The sequence below is a fragment of the Cibotium barometz genome, chromosome 27 (assembly GCF_041138505.1).
Source record: "Cibotium barometz isolate CiBa-2024 chromosome 27, ASM4113850v1, whole genome shotgun sequence".
Lineage (NCBI taxonomy): Eukaryota > Viridiplantae > Streptophyta > Polypodiopsida > Cyatheales > Cibotiaceae > Cibotium > Cibotium barometz.
Window position 1 is genome coordinate 37,496,601 of NC_141072.1, and position 23,907 is coordinate 37,520,507.

General features: G+C 42.0%; 1 protein-coding gene across 4 annotated transcripts in view; it reads right to left on the bottom strand.

Moving 5' to 3' along the window:
* Window positions 1–13,926, bottom strand: part of LOC147623354 (protein ANTI-SILENCING 1-like) — an 80,734-nt gene extending 66,808 nt beyond the window's left edge. For 2 of the 4 annotated variants that reach the window (XR_015269373.1, XM_086821499.1), the window contains exons 1-2: window positions 13,560–13,926; window positions 13,070–13,414 (exon numbers count right to left, since the gene is read on the bottom strand). Coding sequence is in view for 2 of the 4 variants with exons in the window: in XM_086821499.1 (XP_086677625.1) it covers window positions 13,070–13,414; window positions 13,560–13,784 (570 nt within the window). In the remaining 2 variants the exon portion in view is untranslated. The remainder of the gene's footprint in view (window positions 1–13,069; window positions 13,415–13,559) is intronic. The other 2 variants (XR_015269374.1, XM_086821500.1) reach the window with 2 other exon arrangements.
* Between the last annotated feature and the right edge of the window lie 9,981 nt (window positions 13,927–23,907).

Below are 23,907 nucleotides of genomic sequence, written 5' to 3' on the forward strand. Positions count from 1 at the left end.
GAGAGACATGGATATCGCCTACACAGCCTCTTCCACCGAAGATGCTATACTACAGAGATCACTTCATGAGTATCACTGATGATGGATTTATAGAGAGGCCTAGATACATGGAGGGCTTTTTACCACACGGCTCCCGAGTGGCTATTGGTCAGCTTAGAGTTTCATCACACCGATTGGAGATTGAGACTGGCAGAGCAGCACGGATCCCCCGAGAGGAGAGGGTATGCAGATTGTGCAGAGAGGAGGTGGAGAGTGAGGAGCATTATGTATGCAGATGCAGAGCATATACAGCCATCAGAGAGAGATATCCCATTTTATTCAGAGAGCCACATTCCCTACGCCAGATCTTTGAGGCAGTAGACCAGCGCATACTGGGGAGATACATTCTAGACATACAGCGCCACAGAGAGACATTATTACAGGCTCAGACAGCTCCAGAGGGGGGGGCGACAGACACAGATTACTACATTTTTTCAGAGATCCATACCCCTCCCAGCCCCTACACGGCAGGGAATTACTCTCCAGAGAGCAGAGACACTTAGAGCCCGCAGGAGACAGAGGACACCTGGCTTTCGGACACCACGCCTATACCAGAGAGAGATGACAGAGATCAGAGCTCAGTTTCAGAGAGAGGGTGCGGAGCGACTGGCTCGCTTCAGAGCACACCCAGGCATGTTCTTCAGGGAGCTGTGGACACCCCCTTCACTGATGTATACCATTTTATACCCCCAGTATGGTACAGGATGGAGCTAGCTAGGTTGCATATCATGATTGTATACTCCATGCATATAGCTTTGCATTCTTCTAGTAGTAGAGCTCCATCCCCTGCACACCCAGATTCAGCTTTTTTATTCAGTACTTTTTCATTTTGTTGGGATGACAGAGGATACCCCATACAGGTACTCCGATTTGTCTCATAGGCTGAGTTCGGTCTTTTGGAAGACGTTAATAAAATCTCTCTCTCTCTCTCTCTCTCTCTCTCTCTCTCTCTCTCTCTCTCTCACGCCACTAGTTCCTCTCTGGCCACATGTTATAGCTAGTTGTTTTTCAATTTATGCTTTTCATTTTCTACTCGGGACATTTAGTTTCCTTGAGTTTTAGATGTATTGGTACTTTAGTCTCATAGGCCACTTTGGCCTCTTGTAGATGTATCTCTCTCTCTCTCTCTCTCTCTCTCTCTCTCTCTCTCTCTCTCTCTCTCGGGCTCTTCCTTCCAGAGCTTTGCAGACACTATTGCGGCCCAGACCATCAACACCTACCCGAGGACTAGTGTAAAGAGCTCTCACTAATTCTTCCAGACCTGAGCTCCAAGGGTGGACCCACCCACCCTACTTGGAACCACGTTGCTGATGTAGGAGCCCAACCCATAGGAGGTACACTCATCAAGCCGCCGAGCTATGCAGAGGTTGACGACCTCGACCCAACGGGCCCCGCCCACACCCGTGCCACAATAGGAGGATCAGGGCCATCATCTTACACCATCACAAGGCTTCCTCATGCCGGCTCAGCTTTACCACTTTGAGTGCCATGTTGCAGCAACCCACGCGAGATATCTTACGATGATATGTGAGCCTTATGCTCTTTGTACATGGATCAACCCTAGCATCTCAACTTTAGCATTTTAGCTTTGTCATTTTCTTTCATTTCAGTCCGTGATCCCCCCCCCCCAACCCCGCTCTTGTACTTGGAGGAACCCCCCCCTCCCCACCCCCCTCTTCCCCCTTTTCTAGAGACCGTTACCTCGTCGAGATCACCCTCCAAGATTTCAAGTTCCCAAGGGGCCAGTTGACCCCCCAGAGCCTGTGGTGGGCCTGGACCCTCCCCCCCAGGCGGCAGGTGAACCCTTCTCCCCCTATCCCCCATTCGCAACCCTTGCCCATACCTCACCCTCCCACCCCTCCACCTCCCCCCCTCCCCCACCCTCTACTCCGACCCCCTCTACAGCTCCCTCAGCTTAGACTGCACCGAAACCCCTCCTTCCCCTCCCTCAACCTCTCCAAAGCACTCATGTCGCCCATAGTTACGCCAAACCCGAAGCGGAGACAACCAGCCACCTCCGTCTGCCGTTTGATCCATCGTTTTTCAGAGCCAATAGAGATGACCATCGCTGCCTCTCTGGTGCGGGCTATCCCTCCCAAGTCGCCCGACGAGGCCCCCACAAGGTGTTGGGGCAGCCAATTGATTATAGCTTCTTCCGGTCTCCCCGTTGAAGGCACTAGCATGATCAAGGAGACAGTGGCTCCCATTCGCATGTGTGGTGCTATATCACTCCGAACCATCCACCCCAGAGAGTGGCGAGATGATCTGTCAGAATATGCAGTGGAGATGAAGACAAGATCTGAAAACACTAGAGCAAGTGCACAGCAGAAAAACGCAGAAATGAGAGAGAGAGAGAGAGAGAGAGAGAAGCGTATAACTCTACTATATACACAAGAGAAAATCCTGGATACAAAGACGAGAAGTGTGGGGGGGCAAGGGGCCATTTTATATGGCCCCCAGCAACCAATCGGCCTGCTGAAAAACAGCCGACAGGCAGAAAAACAGCCACGACCTCCTCCCTCCTCCAGTCGGCCAACATCTCTCAGTCGGCCAGCAGCAGATGAAAGTCGGCCAGCAGCAGATGAAAGTTGGGAGCAGCAAAGTCTAGTCGGCCATCATCAGGAGCAGCCGACAGACACAGCACAGCCTCCCACACCAAGGAAAAATAGGGAAAAAAAATAGGGATAAAATAGGGAAAAATATGAAGAGTGGGGAAAAATGAGAAAACACCTAAATCGGGCGGGCACACCCACAACAGAGGCCCTGGTGTAAATATACAGACAGGAGATGACTGCTAACACCCCTCTCAGCTCCTGGATGTGGAACCAACCCCAGGGAGCTGGAGTGCCGCCGGAGCATAGCCTGAGATAGAGACTTCGTGAAGAGGTTCACCGCACTGTCCTCCGTCGAACAGAACTCTAGCAAGATGTCATCAGCAACAATCTTTTCACGAACAAAATGCCTCTTGATGACCGCTGGTTCCACCAGTGGAAACCCAATCCCGCCAAGTAACCTCTCCAACCTCACCACCTCGCAAGCAGCGTCACTCCAACTTCGGAGTCTGACTCCATCCATCAACCCCCCTCCTTTGTAAAAGAGTCCAAGATCCTTCGCATGCTACAGAAACCACAAGATACGCAATCCTGCCTCCCAAAGAGTCCTCTGCAAACATAAGCTCAACAGCCTCATCAGGAAGCTGCCGTCCAATCTGGTATGCATCAACCAAGACAATGAACCATTATGCTTCCGAGTCAAGGAGGCATAATACTGTTCACAAGGATCAACAACTGTTACGGTGGGATGCCAAGTCCTGGAAACCTGTTGAAGACCACTCAAGGCCTTCAAAAACCTGTAAACCACCCCCTCTGAATCCGGAACCACAAAGCCTGGAGAATGTGCAACATCCACCTCCTCCTGCAAGTAATCAACTGCCACCTGCCTGGCCTTCCAATAGGTCCCTCTGGAAAGAGTTTCCTCAACTACAGGAATTTCTTTGTCCCGAATGCTACGAGACATCAAAGCATAGGTTACCTGTAAAGTTTCCTCTAACTGAAGAACACAAGAACTACCTGTTAGAAGTCATCTCCTGTCTATTTTTATACACCAGGGCCTTTGTTGTGGGTGTGCCCGCCCTTATGAGGTGTTTTCTCATTTTTCCCCACTCTCCGTATTTTTCCCCCATTTTTCCCTATTTTTCTGTGGCATGGGAGGCAATCTAGTAGTGGCAGGAGGACCTTGAACCTGGCCGACTGCATCTGTGGAGATTCTGGAAGTGGCCGACTGCACTGCATGAGTCGTGGACTTCCCTGATGCTGGCCGACCCACTGTGCTGCTGGCCGACTGTAGATTTTCAGTCGTGGAGGTGTTTTGTGTCCTGTCGGCTGCCCTACAGCAGGCCGACTGCTGATGGGGGGCCATATAAAAAGGCCCCCAGCCCCTTGTCATTTTTTGTATCATTCTCGGGATCTTCTTGTGTATATAGAGCAGAGTTACACGCCTCTATCTCTCTCGCTCTTGTGCTGTGATTTTCTGCACTGCGTTTTGCTCTTGTGTTCCCGGATTTGGTCAACATCTCCGCTGCGTATTCTGACATGGTATCAGAGCCTAGGCTCTAGATAGTTCTTGGGATTCGTGTGAGCAAGAGGGGGACTGTTGTGTTGCTGATTGGTGGACTGTTCGGGAAGAGGAGAAGCAAGAGGACGGCAGGCTGATTTGCTGGACAGCCACTTGCAGGTTTTAGTTCTTCTTTGTTCCCACCCACCCACCCTTTTCAGAGTACATCCCCGCAATGGCAGATCTGTTTGAGATGGCCGAGAGGCATGTGAGATCCCGACACTCCCCACGTTCCCGATGGACCGTCAGTTGGACAGGAACAACTACGGCATATGGAAGGTTATGATAGAATCTGTTCTGGAGTCTTACGACCTCGCTGATTTCGTCGTTGTTGGGGTTCCACGGCCGGAAGTAGAGGAAGGGGAGTTACCGTCGATCCGAAAGGACCGGGAGGCTCAGACACAGATGTGGGGTCGTGTCAACGCCAGGGTCCGTTCATTTATCTTTCTCAACTGCACACCGCAAGTAATCAATCATGTAAAGCATATGACGCTCGCCAGAGGTATATGGCAGCATTTGGCCTCTCTTTACAATAGGGTATCGCCCATGAAGAGGATTTCCTTGGAAGTACAGATGTGGATTATGAACCCTACAAAGTCGTCGACGATGCGGGAGCATATTAACAAGCTGCAGGCTCTTCACCAGGAAGTTCTTCAGGCTGGGAAGGAGATATCGTCAGAGGACATGGCCATAACGTTGCTGTCACATTTGCCCTCTCAGTACTCAGCATTTTACTCGTCTTTGATTACCAGTGGCAGGCTCAGCACCATCACATGGGAGGAGCTTGTGCCCATGGTCCTGGACCAGGAGGAACGATTCACGAACCCTCCTTAGGGTGGAGGTTCGGAGGCCTTAACTAGCCAACGATCGAAAGGCCGTAACACGGGCAAAGGGAAGGCTTCGTCAGAGAAGTCTTCTAAGAAGAAGTCCGTTACTGACCGCGAGAAACTAAAGGCAGAGAGGACCTGTAATGATTGTGGCGAGAAAGGCCACTATTGGAGGCAGTGTCCCAAGGGGAAGACCAAGAAGGGTGAAGATTCCTCAGTAGCAATCATGAAGACTCCGGCTTTTGTACACCTGGAGGTGGTGGACACCGATGTTTCATTTTCTTCAGGCAGCGAGGAGATTGGAGGATTCTCCGCAACGGATACTCGGGAGTGGATTCTAGATAGTGGTGCTTCCAGGCACATGACTCCTTCCCGTTCCGGTTTACAGGATCTTTGCAGGCTTTCTGGTCACGTACTTATTGGGGATACATCCACTATCCCAGTTCACAGTGAGGGCAGGATGGAGATAGTTCCCGATGGCAAAGGGGGGAAGGAAGCATTCCTCCCAGGTGTTGTATGTTCCGTCACTTGGTTTTCATCTGTTGTCAGTGCATCAGGTTTGCAAGACTGGCGTACGGGTGGAGTTTGATGAGCATTTTGTTGCTCTCCGGGACAAAGCAACAGGCCACGTGGTTTGGGAAGGCGGAGTGGAGAATGGAGTTTACAAGCTTTCAGCACTCTCTCTCCCAGGTCCTCAAGTGGCAGTCTGGTAATGGCCACTTAAGTGTGGATACGCTGCAGGTGCAAGCTTTTCGGGACCAGATGGTGGATAGCTTGCCAGTAGATGGCAGCAGTTGGCACGAACTCTCCAGTACTGATGTTGGTAGTTCTTGTGTTCATCAGTCAGAGGAAACTGAACAGGTAACTTATACTCGGATGTCTCGTAGTATTCGGGACAAAGAACCTCCTGTAGATGAGGATGTTCTTTCCACGGGACCTTTTGGAAAGCCAGGTGGCAGTTGATTACTTGCAAAAGGAGGTGCATACTCCAGGCTTTGTGGTTCTGGATTCAGAGGGGGTGGTTGACAGGTTACAGAAGGCCTTGCGTGGTCTTCATCAGGTTTCCAGGACTTGTTTTTGCGCCGTAACAGGTGTTGATCCTTGTGAGGAGTGTGATGCCTCTTTGACTCAGAAGCAGAATAGTTAATTGATCTGGTTGATGGACACCAGACTGGATGGGAGCTTCCTGATGCGGCAGTTAAGCTCATGGTTGCAGATGACTCTTTGGGAGGCAGGATTGCGTTTCCTATGGTTTCTGCGGCATGCGAAGGATCATGGACTCTTTTACACAGGAGGGGGATTGATTGATGGAGTCCGACTCCACGGTTGGAGTGACTCGGTTTGGGGAGGAGATCCGGACACGAGGAGATCTACTTCAGGCCCAAGAGCAGTTTTACGGCGCAGTACGAGGCAGTCATCTTTTGCCTTGTCGAGGACAGAGGCAGAGTACCGGGCTGCTTGTGATGCTGCTTGTGAGGTGGTGAGGATGCAGAGGTTGCATTGCAGGATTGGGCTTCCACCGGAGGAACCCATGGTCATCCAGAGACACTTTGTTCGTGAACAGATCGTTTCTTGCTCGAGTTCTGTTCAACGGAGGACAGTACGGTGGACCTCTTCACGAAGTCGCTATCTCAGGATTTGCTCAGGCGGCACCCCAGCTATCTGTGGTTGGTTTCACAGCCAAGAGCTGAGAGGGGGTGTTAGAAGTCATCTCCTGTCTATTTTTATACACCAGGGCCTTTGTTGTGGGTGTGCCCGCCCTTATGAGGTGTTTTCTCATTTTTCCCCACTCTCCGTATTTTTCCCCCATTTTTTCCTATTTTTCTGTGGCATGGGAGGCAGTCTAGTAGTAGCAGGAGGACCTTGAACCTAGTCGACTGCATCTGTGGAGATTCTGGAAGTGGCCGACTGCACTGCATGAGTCGTGGACTTCCCTGATGCTGGCCGACCCACTGTGCTGCTGGCCGACTGTAGATTTTCAGTCGTGGAGGTGTTTTGTGTCCTGTTGGCTGCCCTACAGCAGGCCGACTGCTGATGGGGGGCCACTTAAAAAGGCCCCCAGCCCCTTGTCATTTTTTGTATCATTCTCAGGATCTTCTTGTGTATATAGAGCAGAGTTACACGCCTCTATCTCTCTCTCTCTCTCTCTCTCTCTCTCTTGTGCTATGATTTTCTGCACTGCGTTTTGCTCTTGTGTTCCCAGATCTGGTCAACATCTCCGCTGCGTATTCTGACACTACCAACATCTGTACTGGAAAGCTCCTGCCAACTACTGCCATCATCTAGCAAGCCATCCACCATCTGGTCCGAGAAAGCCTGCACCTGCAGCGTATCCACACTTAAGTGGCCATTACGAGACTACCACTCTTCACAAAACCGAGGACTTGGGAGAGAGAGTGCTGAAAGTTTGTAAACTCCATTCTCCACTCTGCCTTCCCAAACTACCTGAATGTTGCTTTGTCTCGGAGAGCAACAAAATGCTCATCAAACTCCACCCATATACCAACCTTGCAAACCTGATGCACTGACAACAAATGAAAACCAAGTGATGGAACATACAACACTTGGGAGAAATGCTTCCCCCCTCTGCCATCCGGAACTATCTCCAACCTGCCCTCACTATGAACTGGGATAGTGGATGTATCCCCAATAAGGATGTGACCAGAATACCTGCAGAGATCCTGTAAAGCCGTGCAGGAAGGACTCACGTGCCTAGAAGCACCACTGTCTAGAATCCACTCCCGTGTATCCATAGCGGAGAGTCCTCTAACCTCCTCCCTGCATGAAGAAGATGAAACACCGGTGTCCATAACCTCCAGGTGCACAAAAGCTGGAGTCTTCACAGTTGCTCTGCTGAGGATGCTACACCCTTCTCGGTACTCCACTTAGGACACTGCCTCCAATAGTGGCCTTTCTCGCCACAATCATTATAGGTCCTCTCTGCCTTCAGTTTCTCTTGGTCTGAGTCGGGCTTCTTCTCAGAAGACTTCTCCGATGAAGCCTTCCCTTTGCCCTTGTTATTACAGCCTTTCGACAGTTGGCTAGTTAAGGCCTCCGAACCTCCGCCTTGTGGAGGGTTCATAAATCTTTCCTCCTGGTCCAAGACCATGGGCACAAGCTCCTCCCATGAAATGGTACTGAGCTTGCCACTGGTAATCAACAAAGAGTAAAAGGCTGAGTACTGAGAGGGCAAATGTGACAACAACGTTATGGCCATATCCTCCAATGATATCTCTTTCCCAGCCTGGAGAGCTTCCTGCTGAAGAGCCTGCAACTTGTTGATGTGCTCCCGCATCGTCGACGACTTTTGCAAGATTCATCACGCGCATCTGAACTTCCAAGGAGATCCTCTTCATGGGCGATACCCTGTTGTAGAGAGAAGCCAAATGCTGCCAAATACCTCTGGCCAGCGTCATATGCTTTATGTGGTTGATCACTTGTGGTGTGCGATTGAGGAAGATGAAAGAATGGACTCTGGCATTGACACAATCCCATAACTGTGCTTGTGCCTCACGTTCCTTCCGAATAGAGGGTAACTCCCTTCCTCTAACTCCGGCCGTGGAACCCCAACAACAATGAAATCAGCAAGGTCATAAGACTCCAAAACAGATTCCATCATTACCTTCCATATGCCGTAGTTGTTCCCATCCAACTGACGGTCCACTCGGAACATGGAGAGTGTCGGGATCTTCACATGCTTCTCAGCCATCTCAAGTAAATCTGCCATTGCGGGGGTGTAACTGAAAAGGGAGGGTGGGTGGGAAAAAATGAAGAACTAAACCAGCAAGTGGCTGTCCAGCAACAAGGCCCGCCTTTCGCTTGCTTCTCCTCTTCCCGTACGGCCCAAAACAGTCCTCCAATCAGCAACACAAACAGCCCCCCTCTAGCTCACATAGTTCCCAAGATCTTCCAAGAGCCTAGAGCTCTGATCCAACAACCAGTCGGCCTGCTGAAAAACAGCCGACAGGCAAAAAAACAGCCACAACCAGAGCCCTCCTCTAGTCGGCTAGCAGCAGAAGAAAGTCGGGAGCAGCAAAGTCCAGTCAGCCATCATCAGGAGCAGCCGACAGGCACAGGACAGCCTCCCACACCAAGGAAAAATAGGGAAAAATATGGAGAGTGGGGAAAAATGAGAAAACACCTAAATCGGGCGGGCACACCCACAACAGAGGCCCTGGTGTAGATATACAGACACGAGATGACTGCTAACATGATCTTCTCCTTCCCACTGAGTGTAGCACAGGGAACAAACTGGAGCATGGAGTCAATGTCCACCGCTATTCAAGGGTTGGCTTGGATGGAATTGGGTAGATCCGGCCTTCGAGACCAGGCAGGAGAGATGGTGTCCTCCAACTGGAGGTTTTTCTTTTTGTATTTCATGTTTCAGTGGCAGCACCACTTCCCCCCTCCTACAGATACCTACACTGTGACAAGTGGAGTCCAAAGTATGCATAGTCTAGGGCTCTATTAGAGTGGCTAAACATGGAGGCTAGGACTGGCACAGCTTTGCCCCAAGACTGACAGCGATTGCTCTCCATTGAAACCCACGCCCCAAGACTGACAGCGATTGCTCTCCATTGAAACCCACGCCCAAGACTCTTTGAGTAGCTCAGACAATTCCGCTTCCCACCGATCTTAGCTATGCGGATTGTTTCATGGAACATCCAAGGTTTGGGGGTCCCACATTGCTTTCAGAGACACAATGTCCTTAGAGAGAAGCTCCACAAAGAGAGTTGGTGGACCCATTGATATTCTCTTCATTCAGGAGCACCAGCTTTCAAAGGGACGTACCTGCCGCTACAGGAAGATCTTGCAGAGCAGGAGTCACACCTTCTAGTCTCGTTCTTTTGGCCCCTCTCGGACACGGAGTGGAGTATGCATTTCCGTTAGTGAGCAGTTGTCGCTGGCAGTGGTCGACTCAGGCACCATTGTCACTGGTCGTGCTCAGTGGGTGACCATCAAGATTGGAGAGGACGTTGTGGGCTTCCTGAATGTATACGCGCTGAATGCTATAGAAGGTAGAACCACCTTCTAGAGCACAGTTCGTGAGTCTCTGCCGCCGTAGGCAGATCCTAGCCTGCCATCAAGCAGCCTCATCGTCACCGCAGACTATCAACATCTCTAGCCTTCTTGTATCACCCATGATGGACATCCTAGATGGGCCCTAGCCTGACATGCAGGGTTGATTGCCATTTTAATTCAGCTCTCATATCCCATCACTTATTGTACCCTGTACCTAGCATAGTAGAATCTAGATTCTTTCATCTTGTATAATCTCGGAGTCTAAGATCTTAGCTTTCAGTTTTCAGTTTTAGTTTACTGTTGATTTTTCTTATTTCATCCATGACAAGATTTCATGGACACTATGTACACATCATTTTGGTCTCATAGACCCTTTGGGTCTTTTGAAGATGTTAATATAACTCTCTCTCTCTCTCTCTCTCTCTCTCTCTCTCTCTCTCTCTCATGATTTTGCCACTTCATGGACACATTGTAATGCATAGAGCCTTTGGTCTTTTGTAGCTATTAATAGAACTCTCTTTCTTTCTTTCCTTCCTTCTCTCCCTCTCTCTCTCTCACACTCAATTTTTCCCTTTCTCCCAAAGTAAAAAAAGTGCTTCTAGGCCCACTTCCATGAACCTAGTACTAGGTACGAGCTATTAGATACTTTGGTTTGTCTAGCGGTGATGTATGGGGCTTCATCTTGGGGTCAAATCGAAGAGAGGACTCGAGGAGACCAAAGAGTGCAAGTTATGATGCGATTAGGAGTAAGCTTAGTGCCACGTGCTCTTCTGTTCGCACAGTTCAGATCAGCCCCTCTGAGCATCGATGCCATGTTCAAAACATACAACATGCCTTCACATTGGATAGCATTGCCTTCCAATGTCAACAGCTAGCTCTCGAGTCCTCTAGACACCTAACATAGGAGGGCCATGGCAGTTTCTAGTATGCACGCTCCACTAATTAGTTTGAATCACGTAGCCTTCATATGGATCACATTCCTCCCTTCAAGTATAGCCTGGATTCTCACGGCAAGAGATCAACCGCTTCGTCTGCCTGGACTTGACCCGGCTTCACAAAGACCGGACATGGGTACCCAGATCAAGCTTTCCCCAAAGCTCCAGTTCTAGAGAGCATTTTTTAGGGGTCATTGGGGATGGATTCATTGAAAGGCTCGGTTATCTCCACAGACCCATGTCCCACACCATGAGGATTCTCATTGGCCAACTGAGGGTGTCGTCACATCGCCTCTAGATTGAGATAGGGAGAGCAAAGGCACCCCACCAGTCCAGATTGACTATCTAGCACTAGGGAGATAGAGTCAAGGGAGTACTACATGCTTAGATATATACCTAGATGAATCCAGGAACACACCCAAATTCACCTTATAAGAAAGTGCAATTTATAACCTCATGGTAGTCATCCACAAGACAATAAACCATCAACTCCATCATGCATAGTATGGACTAGATACTACGACATCGCCACTAACATCATCAATGCCCGATAGTGCCCACACACACACCCACCACGCGCGCGCACACACACAAAGACACATAAGAGCATACATTCATACAAAGGTCTGTGTACTGAGTTTCTGTCAAAGCTCCGGAGATACAAGGCAGACTTGGCCATAATGAAGCCTAGCACTAAGGATCATAACAAATAGAAAGAATTATTACAACAAAAAGGTAGTTGATAGGACATATGCACCACTAAAGATAGAAAGAATTAACACAATATCAACTTGCTTCAACTTGGATGAAAACTTCACAATGTGAGATTTGCATGTCTGCTAATACAACATAAAGATATACCTACATGAATCCAGGAACATGCCCAGTTTAGAAATACATAGACGCTTCCTCACTCTCAGGGGAAGGGTTCGGGGCCCGTCACTACAAAAATCAAAGATGCCTACATGCTTAGATGCCCAGTTTACGAAATACATAGACGCTTCCTCACTCTCAAGGGAGGGGTTCGGGGCCCATCACTACAAAGATCAAAGATGCCTAGGACTATACTGACTAGAGCTGAGTCATGACTCATCATAGAGACAAACTACGGAGGCAGCAAGCCAAAAGGCGAGATTTTGCACAAACATCTATCACCAACTTCTTTAACCCTCATCACAGAACCCTGGCCAACACCAGCCAATGCAAAATCTGCTGGACAGAGGGTACGCAAGAGAGTAAGCCAGCCCAACACAGTGAATAAACCCCAGCCTGCAGCATGCTCACACCATGCATTTGTCAAGAGAGAGAGAGTGCACGCACATGTCCCATGCCATGAGGATTCCCATTGGCCAACTAAGGGTGTTATCACAACACCTGGGCATCCCATGGCACGGACTGATACACAGACTATGTGGCACTTGTGAGACGGGAGTCAGAGCAGCACTACATGCTTAGATGCCCACAATTGGCCTGTATAAATTAAAAGACACATCAAGAAAGGTGGTTGTGAGGACCTCCAAACATGTGCCTCGACTCATAAGCTCGAGCAACATAACATACTTGAGCTTTCCATCAAAGAACATGAGACTCCAGCATGTTTTACACTTACGTTCCACTCTAGTGCTGCCACCTGCTTTTTGTATGCAGCACCCACTGAGAAAGTGAACCTTGCCCATGATGGTGGTGACGATGATGATACTGGTGCCTTGAATTCAGAACCTCGTATCATGCCCCCAACACAAACGGCATACTAAAAACCCTCCTCGCACCCTCAGCACCCAAGAATAGCTGCACATCATGACTTAAGATATTGGTTTATGAACCCATCAGAAATCATTCGGCCCTGCATAGAAGTCCTATCCTCCACTGAACCAATGTCACACAATTCTTACCATAAAAATATTTTTCATCATTCATAAAACTCCAAAGGCTAAAGAATGTGGACAAGCTTATTTATTCACTAATTGGCAACAAGTTTAAATTCCTACAACCTCGAAATAAAACCACGAGGCCGGAAAATGTGGAATCTACCCCGATTTTAAACACTGATCGACTGCAAGAAGGGAAAAAGAACTCTGGAACAAAAACGCCAATACAACAAGATCTACAAACAATGTACCATAGCAAACTTACCAAATCGTTTTCATTGGTGACACCTTTTCCTTTTCCAAAAGCAAGAAATAACTCTTTCGGGTTTTCATCCGAGTTGGGGTTCACCTCCTTTTTCTTAAAAAACCACCGAATTAGGACTCTTCTCCTACCACCCTCTTTCTCCTCCCAAAGTTTCACAATTTTACCGATGTGGGGATCTGGATGGTTTGCATCATAAACTTCAACATTGTCGTACAAACTGTACTCTACTCCTTCACTGGAAAAGGAAGAGTAAAGTATCCTAGTCTGGTTTGCACTATCCTGTATGGTTCCCCACTGGATATCCGCATCGACACTCATGTTTGGCATGCTCTCATCAATGAGGCCCTGCGATCACAGACATAACGCATGGCCCGTATTATCAATGAGGCCCAGCAATCACAGAAATAACACATGACCTATCAAGAAAGTGACTCGACTCTGCGAAGCAGAAGCCCCCGAAGAAGACACTCTATGACGGGAGAGAACTTGCCTGTACCTCCTCCTCACGGCAGCCTCCTCGCCTGCGTTGCGTCTTTCTCACTTTTCTGGCGTCCAAATTCTGTAAAGGTGTCAGCGTCCCAGCTCCTAGGTTTTTTTTCTCCACTGGATCTCCATCGCCAATACAACTGCTTCCTGCGTGCCCGTAGCAAAAAATAGGTAGAAGAACCTCTGCCCTGGTTCCACCAATAATCACAACAATAATAATAATGTCCATCCGGTTTTACGATATTCACTTTTTATTACTAAATGGGTTTTCCATTGGAATTGTTGTTAAATGGTATTTTTTTATTACAATGGGAGCTTTTCCAATGTATTCAATCTTTGTTCATTACAAAATATTACCAAGTGATCCGATCAAATATGTGAATGTTGTGCCTATTTTTATATTTGTTAATATGTGAAAGATATATTTGTGTTGTAGTCACTGGTCCAAAAACAACCTATTTATGTTTGATTTATTGTTGTTGTGTGTTATAATTGTTTAGTTAACTTACTATTTAACATAATACTGTTAACGGCTTGTTATCTAGATTATGTTTAAATCCCTAAGTACTATAATATTGGATGTTTGAGGTGCTACTTTTACGTATTGCTCTAGAAACTGAAGAAAGGTGGGTGGTACACTGATATAATCGTTAAATTTTTTTGTATTGGTTTAAAGTTTGCAAATATCATTTCTATTCCTTGGTGGTTTTTTTATATGAAATTCGGTTACTCAATGTTCTTAGATAGCAATGTTGATCTATATGAGTTCCATGTACATTAATTAAAAATCATTGATAACTACTTGGCTCGCATTGTTTATATGTGTTTCTTGGAAGACTGAATTTATTATCTCTTTGAAGTGTTTCCTTCTTGGAAGACTGAATTTATTATCTCTTTGAAGTGTTTCCTTAGTGATGTAGTATTCAAACAATGAATAGCTATATTTATTATCTCTTTGAAGTGTTTCCTTATAGTGATGTAGTATTCAAACAATGAATAGCTAGATTTATTTTTATCGCTAATGAAACTTTGTTGCCTACATGGAAAAACGTGAAAATGATCCATTATCACGTATAACTATATATCTAAGCCCATGTCTTTTAACAATATAATTCCACAGTAAGCCTGTGTGCTTGTTATATGGAAGAACTCAGAGTTTTTCACACATGAAAAACTAGAGATAATCATGTCACCACCATGAAAAACTTGAAAACTATCGGAGACTTTGTAAGATTCCTCCCCCAGCCCCTCAAGATGTCCAATCTCTCCCCCTGTAATCATTCCCCTTGTTAGAATATTAATAGATCTTGTTTCTACTTATTTTGGCTTAGAGAGAGAAAATATTCTAGAGAGAGGTTATTCAATTTTTAGATATTTTTGGATGGAAAAATATCTCTTCTTCTTAAAATAAATTCCCCCGAAACAGAAGTTCAAAAAGAATTTCAGAAGAGAAATAAATTATAATCTATTCAAAAGGCCTTAACCTAAGGGTCCAGATTTTCTAAAAATTTTAGATTAAGATTCTGAGAGGCCAATTAGATTAATCCAAATGTAGGGAGGAGATAAATTGAAGAAATAAAGAAAATTCTCCCAAAAATGAGTAAATACTCACATAAGATGAAGAGTTGACTAAGGACAAGGTTATTAGTGATATTTAGAGGAAATGATGCATTTTTGACACCTCAGTGTGGCGGAATTTCCCTCATGACGGAGGCACCTATTTCACATGTGGGGGAATTCCTCTTATGAAGGAGGCGTCTATTTCACATGTGTGGGGGAATTCCTCTTATGAAGGAGGCGCCTATTTCACATGTGTGGTGGAGTTTTAAACTCTCAAATAATGAGATATTTCATCTCTCCTCTCTCCTGTTTCAACTAGAACCAAAAAGTAAGCTAAACTGACCTAAAAATAGTCAAAAAGTGACCAAACTGATTTGGAAAATTCTAGAATCAGTTTGCTTGGTTAGAGGCTCACTTTTTCCTATAAATAGAAGCCTCCCCCTTTGTAAAGCTTAATAGTGTTTTATGCATTGTTACTCTACTCCTCCCAAGAGCCAAAAACATTGAATTCATTGATAATTCACTTGTTTTTTACTTTTTCCTCTACAAAGAATTAGTGGCCACTCTTGATCCAAGCAAGAGTAGAACCCTCAATCCCTCAAGCCAAAGGATAGCTCACAAAACTCCATGTAAGTTAGAAATTCTACTTTTTTCTAATTCTATTCTATGGTTTTATGATTTCTTGCTTCTTTTAATTTGAAATTGGTTGTTTATGCCATGATGGAAAGGCTTCCCACTTCTCTTCATTGAATTCAGCCCTTCTTTATCCAAGATGAGTAATCAATTAAATAGAGTTAGACTTTTCGTATTGTTTTCTATTTTTTTTAAAATGTGAATTGATTACATTAGAGTGTTCAATTCATCTTGGGGTAAATTTCAAGTAGATTTAGAATGTAAAAATTAAAAATGGTCAGCCATATAAAGGAGGTTATGGCAAAATTTTCTTAAATTTTGTGGAAATAAGTTTTATCTTTATGTTATTCAAAAAGAGTAATCCCCTCCGTTTGTGTATTCTTAAAGTGTTATTTTCATTCTATGCATAGAAAGATGCATATTGGAAATATTTTTATTGTAAAAGTGTTATTTTCATTAGAATTAATTTCTATGCATAGAAAGACGCATATTGGAAATATTTTTATTGTAAAAGCGTTATTTTCATTAGAATTAATTTCTATGCATAGAAAGATGCATATTGGAAATCTTTTTATTAAAAAAATATTATTTTCATTAGAATTAATTTCTATGCATAGAAAGATGCATATTGAAAATATTTTTATTATAAAAGCATTATTTTTATTAGAATTAATTTCTATGCATAGAAAGATGCATATTGGAATTTTTTTTATTGTAAAAGCATTATTTTCATTAGAATTAATTTCTATGCATAGAAAGATGCATATTGGAAATATTTTATTACAAAAGTGTTACTTTCATCAATATTAATTTTTATGCATAAAGTGATGCATAAAAGAAATTTTTTTATTATAAAAGTGTTACTTTCATCAAAATTGATTTTATGCATAGAAAGATGCATAAAGGAATTTATTTTTATTTCAAAAGAGTTATTCTCATTAACTTTGATTTTATGCATAGAAAGATGCATAAAGGAATTTATTTTTATTTCAAAAGAGTTACTCTCATTAACTTTGATTTTATGCATAGAAATATACATAAAGGAATTTATTTTTATTTCGAAAGTGTTATTTTAATAAAAATTGAATTTATGCATAAATAGATGTATAAAAGGATTTTTATAAAAGTGTTATTCCCACTGAAGTTGATTTTTATAAAAAAATGAATGGATGGATAGATGTGATGTGAATCAGATAAATATGAATGAATGAAGGATAGATGTGTTGTGAATCAGATAAATGTGAATGAATGGATGAATAGATGTGATGTGAATCAGATGAATGTGAATAAATGGATGGATAGATGTGATGTGAATCAGATAAATGTGAATGGATGGATGGATGGATGGATGTGATGTGAATCAGATAAATGTGAATATGCATTCCCATTCTCATCCAATCACATCATTTTCCTTCTCAACACTTATTTCCTCAATTAACCTCATCAGATCTCATCCACTCTTTCATACATCTCATTTACTAAACACTTCTTTCCTCAATTAACCTCATCCACTCGCATTTACTCATACATCTCAACACTTCTTTCCTCAATTAACCTCATCCACTCGCATGTACTCATACATCTCAACACTTCTTTCCTCAATTAACCTCATCAGATCTCATCCACTCGCATTTACTCATACATCTCATTTACTCAACACTTCTTTCCTCAATTAACCTCATCCACTCGCATTTACTTATACATCTCATCACATCACATCACATTCATTACATCACATCTCATACATCTCATCACATCACATCACATTCATTAACATCTATCTAGTTTACATCGCATCTTATCACATCCATTTCAGATCTTATCACATCCATTTCAGATCTTATCACATCCATTTCACATCACATCTCGATTCACATCACATCACATCCATTCACATCCCATACCATTCATTCTCATCCCGATTTCACATGCCATCACATTCATTCACATCCCTTATCATTCATTCACATCCGATTCATTCATTCACATCCCGATTCACAGGCTATCACATTCATTCACATCCTGATTCACATGCTATCACATTCATTCACATCCCATATCATTCATTCACATCCCTTATCATTCATATCTATCCAATTTACATCACATCTCATCGCCTTAATTCTCGTTCATATCCATCACATTTACATCCATATATATTCTTCCACATATATCCACATCCATACTTATCACGTACATATCCACATCTATCCTTGCACATACATCCACATCCATCCTTTCACATACATACATCCACATCCATTCTTTCACATACATTCCATTATTCACATACATCCACATCCATTCTTTCACATACAGCAAATCACTATAAGATTAGTGGATTGTGCTGACAGATTGCTACTGTTAACTCTTGACCCAGTGGATCAAGTTAAGGGATGACAAATTAAAAATCTATAAAATTGAAATCCCCCATGTGGAGGACTATTCAGATGGAAATTTCGGTCTAATAGACCATTACTGTGTTAAAGATATGAATGATATGTTCTGAATGAATTGTTATCTTGATAATGCGAGTATCTTTATCATCCCATGATTCTGTGGGGAACCGACCTATCTAAAGAACCCTAGAATCAGATAAATAAAAAATCAGATTTGAATCATAAATAAAGGGAACTTAACAAGATTTTTTGTATTGAAAGGAACATGGATCGAGGTCGTCGTGGTAGAAATGATAACCCCAACTCGATGAGGAAGAGGTCGACCTCGATGTTCGTAAAACTCTTCATAGCTTGCAGTCCGGACCTTTCAAGGGTGAAGGGGAAAACTTGGGAGAGGTCGTGGAGAAGTGGATCGAAGCAATGGAAGAATACTTCGATGTCAGCGAGTACAATGAGAAGAGCAAAATGGCTCTTGCAAGGCTAAAGATTGTAAAAACAGCTAGAGTGTCATGGAGAAACCATTGCGAGACAAACCGTCTGGATCGGAATACCCAGACATGGAATGATCTCAAAATTTACCTAAGGATGAGGTTCTGTCCTCCCGGCTTTTTGGGAAAAAAGATGAATGAATTCTTAGAGTTAACCAGGGGGAGCAGAACTATTGACGTATATCACCAAGCGTTCGCTCTTCTCCTCAAATACTCATCACCACCGCTAAATGAAGAACAGCTTATGGCCAGGTTCATTAAGGGGCTGAACGAACCTTTGAATATTTTGGTGAAGAACACCAAGCCAGTTTCCATGGCCGAAGCAGTGAGGATGGCGAAGGATTTCTCCAGGGCCTTTGATGTCAAGGTCCCACCAACGCCAGCACCATCATCTTTCAAAAGGTTTTTAGTTCTAGAAGGTGATTCCAACCGCCTAAGTGATATCAGGGTCAATCCCAGGATAGGGAAAGTTCTAGAATGGAAGAAATGTCCTTTTCCCGAAACTCAATCCCTTGGAATTTAACTTTTGAAGTTCCACCCTTGAACAAGGGAGTGATATGCTATAATTGTCAAGGATTTAGACATCGTAGTATGGATTGCCCAACTCCTTTTGGATCAAGGTTTTCGGGGCAGGGAAATCAGGAATCAAGATTCCAGACTCTAGCCCATTCCTTCCAGAGTAATCAGGTTTCTATCCGCTAAAATCCGGCAACATTATGGAAATTCAAGAGGTAGACCCTCTAACCAACCTGCAATTTCAGTCCAAAGTAATGCAAGACCTCTGCCTCTCAGAATAGGGGAAGTCAAAGAGAGTTATTCCCAAATCGGCCGTCCACTTCCAAAGCAGTAATGCTGGAAGTGATTGAAGAAGAAGAAGAAGATGAAAGAGATCATACTCCACCTGCGAGATGAGGACATCTCACATTTTTTAAGTGGGGTAGGATGTAAGATTCCTCCCCCAGTCCCTCAAGATGTCCAATCTCTCCCCCTGTAATCATTCCCCTTGTCAGAATATTAACAGATCTTGTTTCTACCTATTTTGACTTAGAGAGAGAAAATGTTCTAGAGAGAGATTATTTAATTTTTAGATATTTTTGGATGGAAAAATATATCTTCTTATTAAAATAAACTCCCCCGAAATAGAAGCTCAAATAGATATTCAAAAGGTGCATTAGAAATAAATTATAATCTGTTCAAAAGGCCTTAGCCTAAGCGTCCAGATTTTTTAAAAATTTTAGATTAAGGTTCCGAGGCGCCAATCAGATTAATCCAAATGTAGGGAGGAGATAAATTGAAGAAATAAAGAAAATCCCCCCAAAAATGAGTAAATACTCACATAAGATGAAGAGTTGACTAAGGACAAGGTTATTAGTTAAAAAAGAAGAGATATTTAGAGAAAATGATGCATTTTTGACACCTCAGTGTGGGGGAATTCCCCTCATGAAGGAGGCGCCTATTTCACATGTGTGGTGGAGTTTTAAACTCTCAAATAATGAGATATTTTATCTCTCCTCTCTCCTGTTTCAACTAGAACCAAAAAGTAAGCTAAACTGACCTAAAAATAGTCAAAAAGTGACCAAACTGATCTGGAAAATTCTAGAATCAGTTTGCTTGGCTCACTTTTTCCTACAAATAGAAGCCTTCCCCTTTGTAAAATCTTAATAGTGTTTTATGCACTATTACTCTACTCCTCCCCAGAGCCAAAAACATTGAATTCATTGATAATTCACTTGTTTTTTACTTTTTCTTCTACAAAGAATTGGTGGCCACTCTTGATCCAAGCAAGAGTAGAACCCTCAATCCCTCAAGCCAAAGGATAGCTCACAAAACTCCATGTAAGTTAGAAATTTTACTTTTTTCTAATTCTATTCTATGGTTTTATGATTTCTTCTTCTTTTAATTTGAAATTGGATGTTTATGCCTTGATGGAAAGGCTTCCCCCTTCTCTTCATTGAATTCATCCCTTCTTTATCCAAGATGAGTAATCAATTAAATAGAGTTAAACTTTTCGTATGATTTTCTCTCTTTTTTTAAAATGTGAATTGATTAGATTAGAGTGCTAAATTCATCTTGATTAGAGTGCTAAATTCATCTTAGGGTAAATTCTAAGTAGATTTAGAATGTAAAAATTAAAAATGGTCAGCCATACAAAGGAGGTTATAGCAAAATTTTCTTAAATTTTGTGGCAATAAGTTTTATCTTTATGTTATTCAAAAAGAGTAATCCCCTCTGTTTGTGTATTCTAAAAGTGTTATTTTCATTCTATGCATAGAAAGATGCATATTGGAAATATTTTTATTGTAAAAGAGTTATTTTCATTAGAATTAATTTCTATGCAAAGAAAGATGCATATTGGAAATATTTATTTTCATCAGAATTAATTTCTATGCATAGAAAGATGCATATTGAAAATATTTTTATTGTAAAAGTGTTAATTTCTATGCATAAAAAGATGCATATTGGAAATATTTTTATTGTAAAAGCGTTAATTTCATTAGAATTAATTTCTATGCATAGAAAGATGCATATTGGAAATATTTTTATTGTAAAAGCGTTATTTTCATTAGAATTAATTTCTATGCATAGAAAGATGCATATTGGAAATATTTTATTATAAAAGTGTTACTTTCATCAATATTAATTTTTATGCATAAAGTGATGTATAAAAGAATTTTTATTATTATAAAAGTGTTACTTTCATCAAACTTGATTTTATGCATAGAAAGATGCATAAAGGAATTTATTTTTATTTCAAAAGAGTTACTCATTAATTTTGATTTTATTTATAGAAAGATGCATAAAGGAATTTATTTTTATTTTAAAACAGTTATTCTCATTAACTTTGATTTTATGCATAGAAAGATGCATAAAGGAATTTATTTTTATTTCAAAAGAGTTATTCTCATTAACTTTGATTTTATGCATAGAAAGATGCATAAAGGAATTTATTTTTATTTCAAAAGAGTTACTCTCATTAACTTTGATTTTATGGATAGAAAGATGCATAAAGGAATTTATTTTTATTTCAAAAGAGTTATTCTCCTTAACTTTGATTTTATGCATAGAAAGATATATAAAAGAATTTATTTTTATTTCGAAAGTGTTATTTTTCTTAAAATTGAATTTATGCATAAATAGATATATAAAAGGATTTTTATAAAAGTGTTATTGCCACTGAAGTTGATTTTTATTAAAAAAAATGAATGGATGGATAGATGTGATGTGAATCAGATAAATGTGAATGAATGGATGGATAGATGTGATGTGAATCAGATAAATGTGAATGAATAGATGGATGGTTGTGATGTGAATCAGATAAAGGTAAATGAATGGATGGATAGATGTAATGTGAATCAGATAAATGTGAATGAATGGATGGATGGATGTGATGTGAATCAGATAAATGTGAATGAATGGATAGATGGATGAGATGTGAATAGATATGATGAGATGTCTTGTGAATCAGGATGTAAATGAATGATATGGGATGGATGTGGATGTATGTGAAAGAATGGATGTGGATGTATGTGAAGAATGGAAGTGGATGTATGTGAAAGAATTGATGTGGATGTATGTATGTGAAAGGATGGATGTGGATGTATATAAAAGAATAGATGTGGATGTGTATGTGATAAGTATGGATGTGGATATATGTGGAAGAATATATGTGGATGTAAATGTGATGGATATGAACGAGAATTGAGGCGATGAGATGTGATGTAAATTGGATAGATATGAATGATAAGGGATGTGAATAAATGATATGGGATGTGAATGAATGTGATAGCATGTGAATGAATGATATGGGATGTGAATGAATGTGATAGCATGTGAATCAGGATGTGAATGAATGATATGGGATGTGAATGAATGTGATAGCCTGTGAATCGGGATGTGAATGAATCATAAGCGATGTAGCGATGTGAATGAATGTGATGGCATGTGAAATCGAGATGAGAATGAATGGTATGGGATGTGAATGGATGTGATGTATAAAAAGATGCATAAAAGAATAAAAAAGATTTGATTTTATGCATAAAAAGATGCATAAAGGAATTTATTTCTATTTCGAAAGTGTTATTTTTTTTAAAATTGAATTTATGCATAAATAGATGTATAAAACGATTTTTATAAAAGTGTTATTCCCACTAAATTGATTTTTATAAAAAAATGATGGATGGATGGATAGATGTGATGTGAATCAGATAAATGTGAATGAATGGATGGATAGATGTGATGTGAATCATATAAATGTGAATGTGGATGTGATGTGAATCAGATAAATGTGAATGAATGGATGGATGGATGAGATGTGAATAGATATGATGAGATGTCATGTGAATCAGGATGTAAATGAATGATATGGGATGGATGTATGTGAAAGAATGGATGTGGATGTATGTATGTGAAAGGATGGATGTGGATGTATGTGAAAGGATAGATGTGGATGTGTATGTGATAAGTATGGATGTGGATATATGTGGAAGAATATATGTGGATGTAAATGTGATAGATATGAACGAGAATTGAGGCGATGAGATGCGATGTAAATTGGATAGATATAAATGATAAGAGATGTGAATGAATGATATGGGATGTGAATGAATGATATGGGATGTGAATGAATGTGATAGCATGTGAATCAAGATGTGATAGCATGTGAATGAATGTGATAGCATGTGAATCAAGATGTGAATGAATGTGATAGCCTGTGAATCGGGATGTGAATGAATGATAAGCGATGTGAATGAATGTGATGGCATGTGAAATCGGGATAAGAATGAATGGTATGGGATGTGAATGGATGTGATGTGATGTGAATCGGGATGTGAATGAATGAGATGTGATGTGAAATCGGGATGTGAATGAATGAGATGTGATGTGAAATGGATGTGATAAGATGCGATGTAAATTGGATAGATATTAATGAATGTGATATGATAAGATGTATGAGTAAATGCGAGTGGATGAGATCTGATGAGGTTAATTGAGGAAAGAGGTGTTGAGATGGAAAATGATGTGATTGGATGAGAATGGAAATGTATATGAAATGAATGTGGATTAAGTAATGTAGATTGATGTGGAAAGACGAGAGTTCGTTATAGAAATTGTATTGATGACATGTTTTTAAATGACTATTTTATGTCAAGAATGCTAGGGAAGTATTTTGACCATCTTGTGAATGAGGTCGTGGAGACCTAGCTGATAAAGTTGCAATAGCTAACAGAGAATCAACGGAAGACGTCTCGTGTAGCAAGGTCGATCGAGGTCT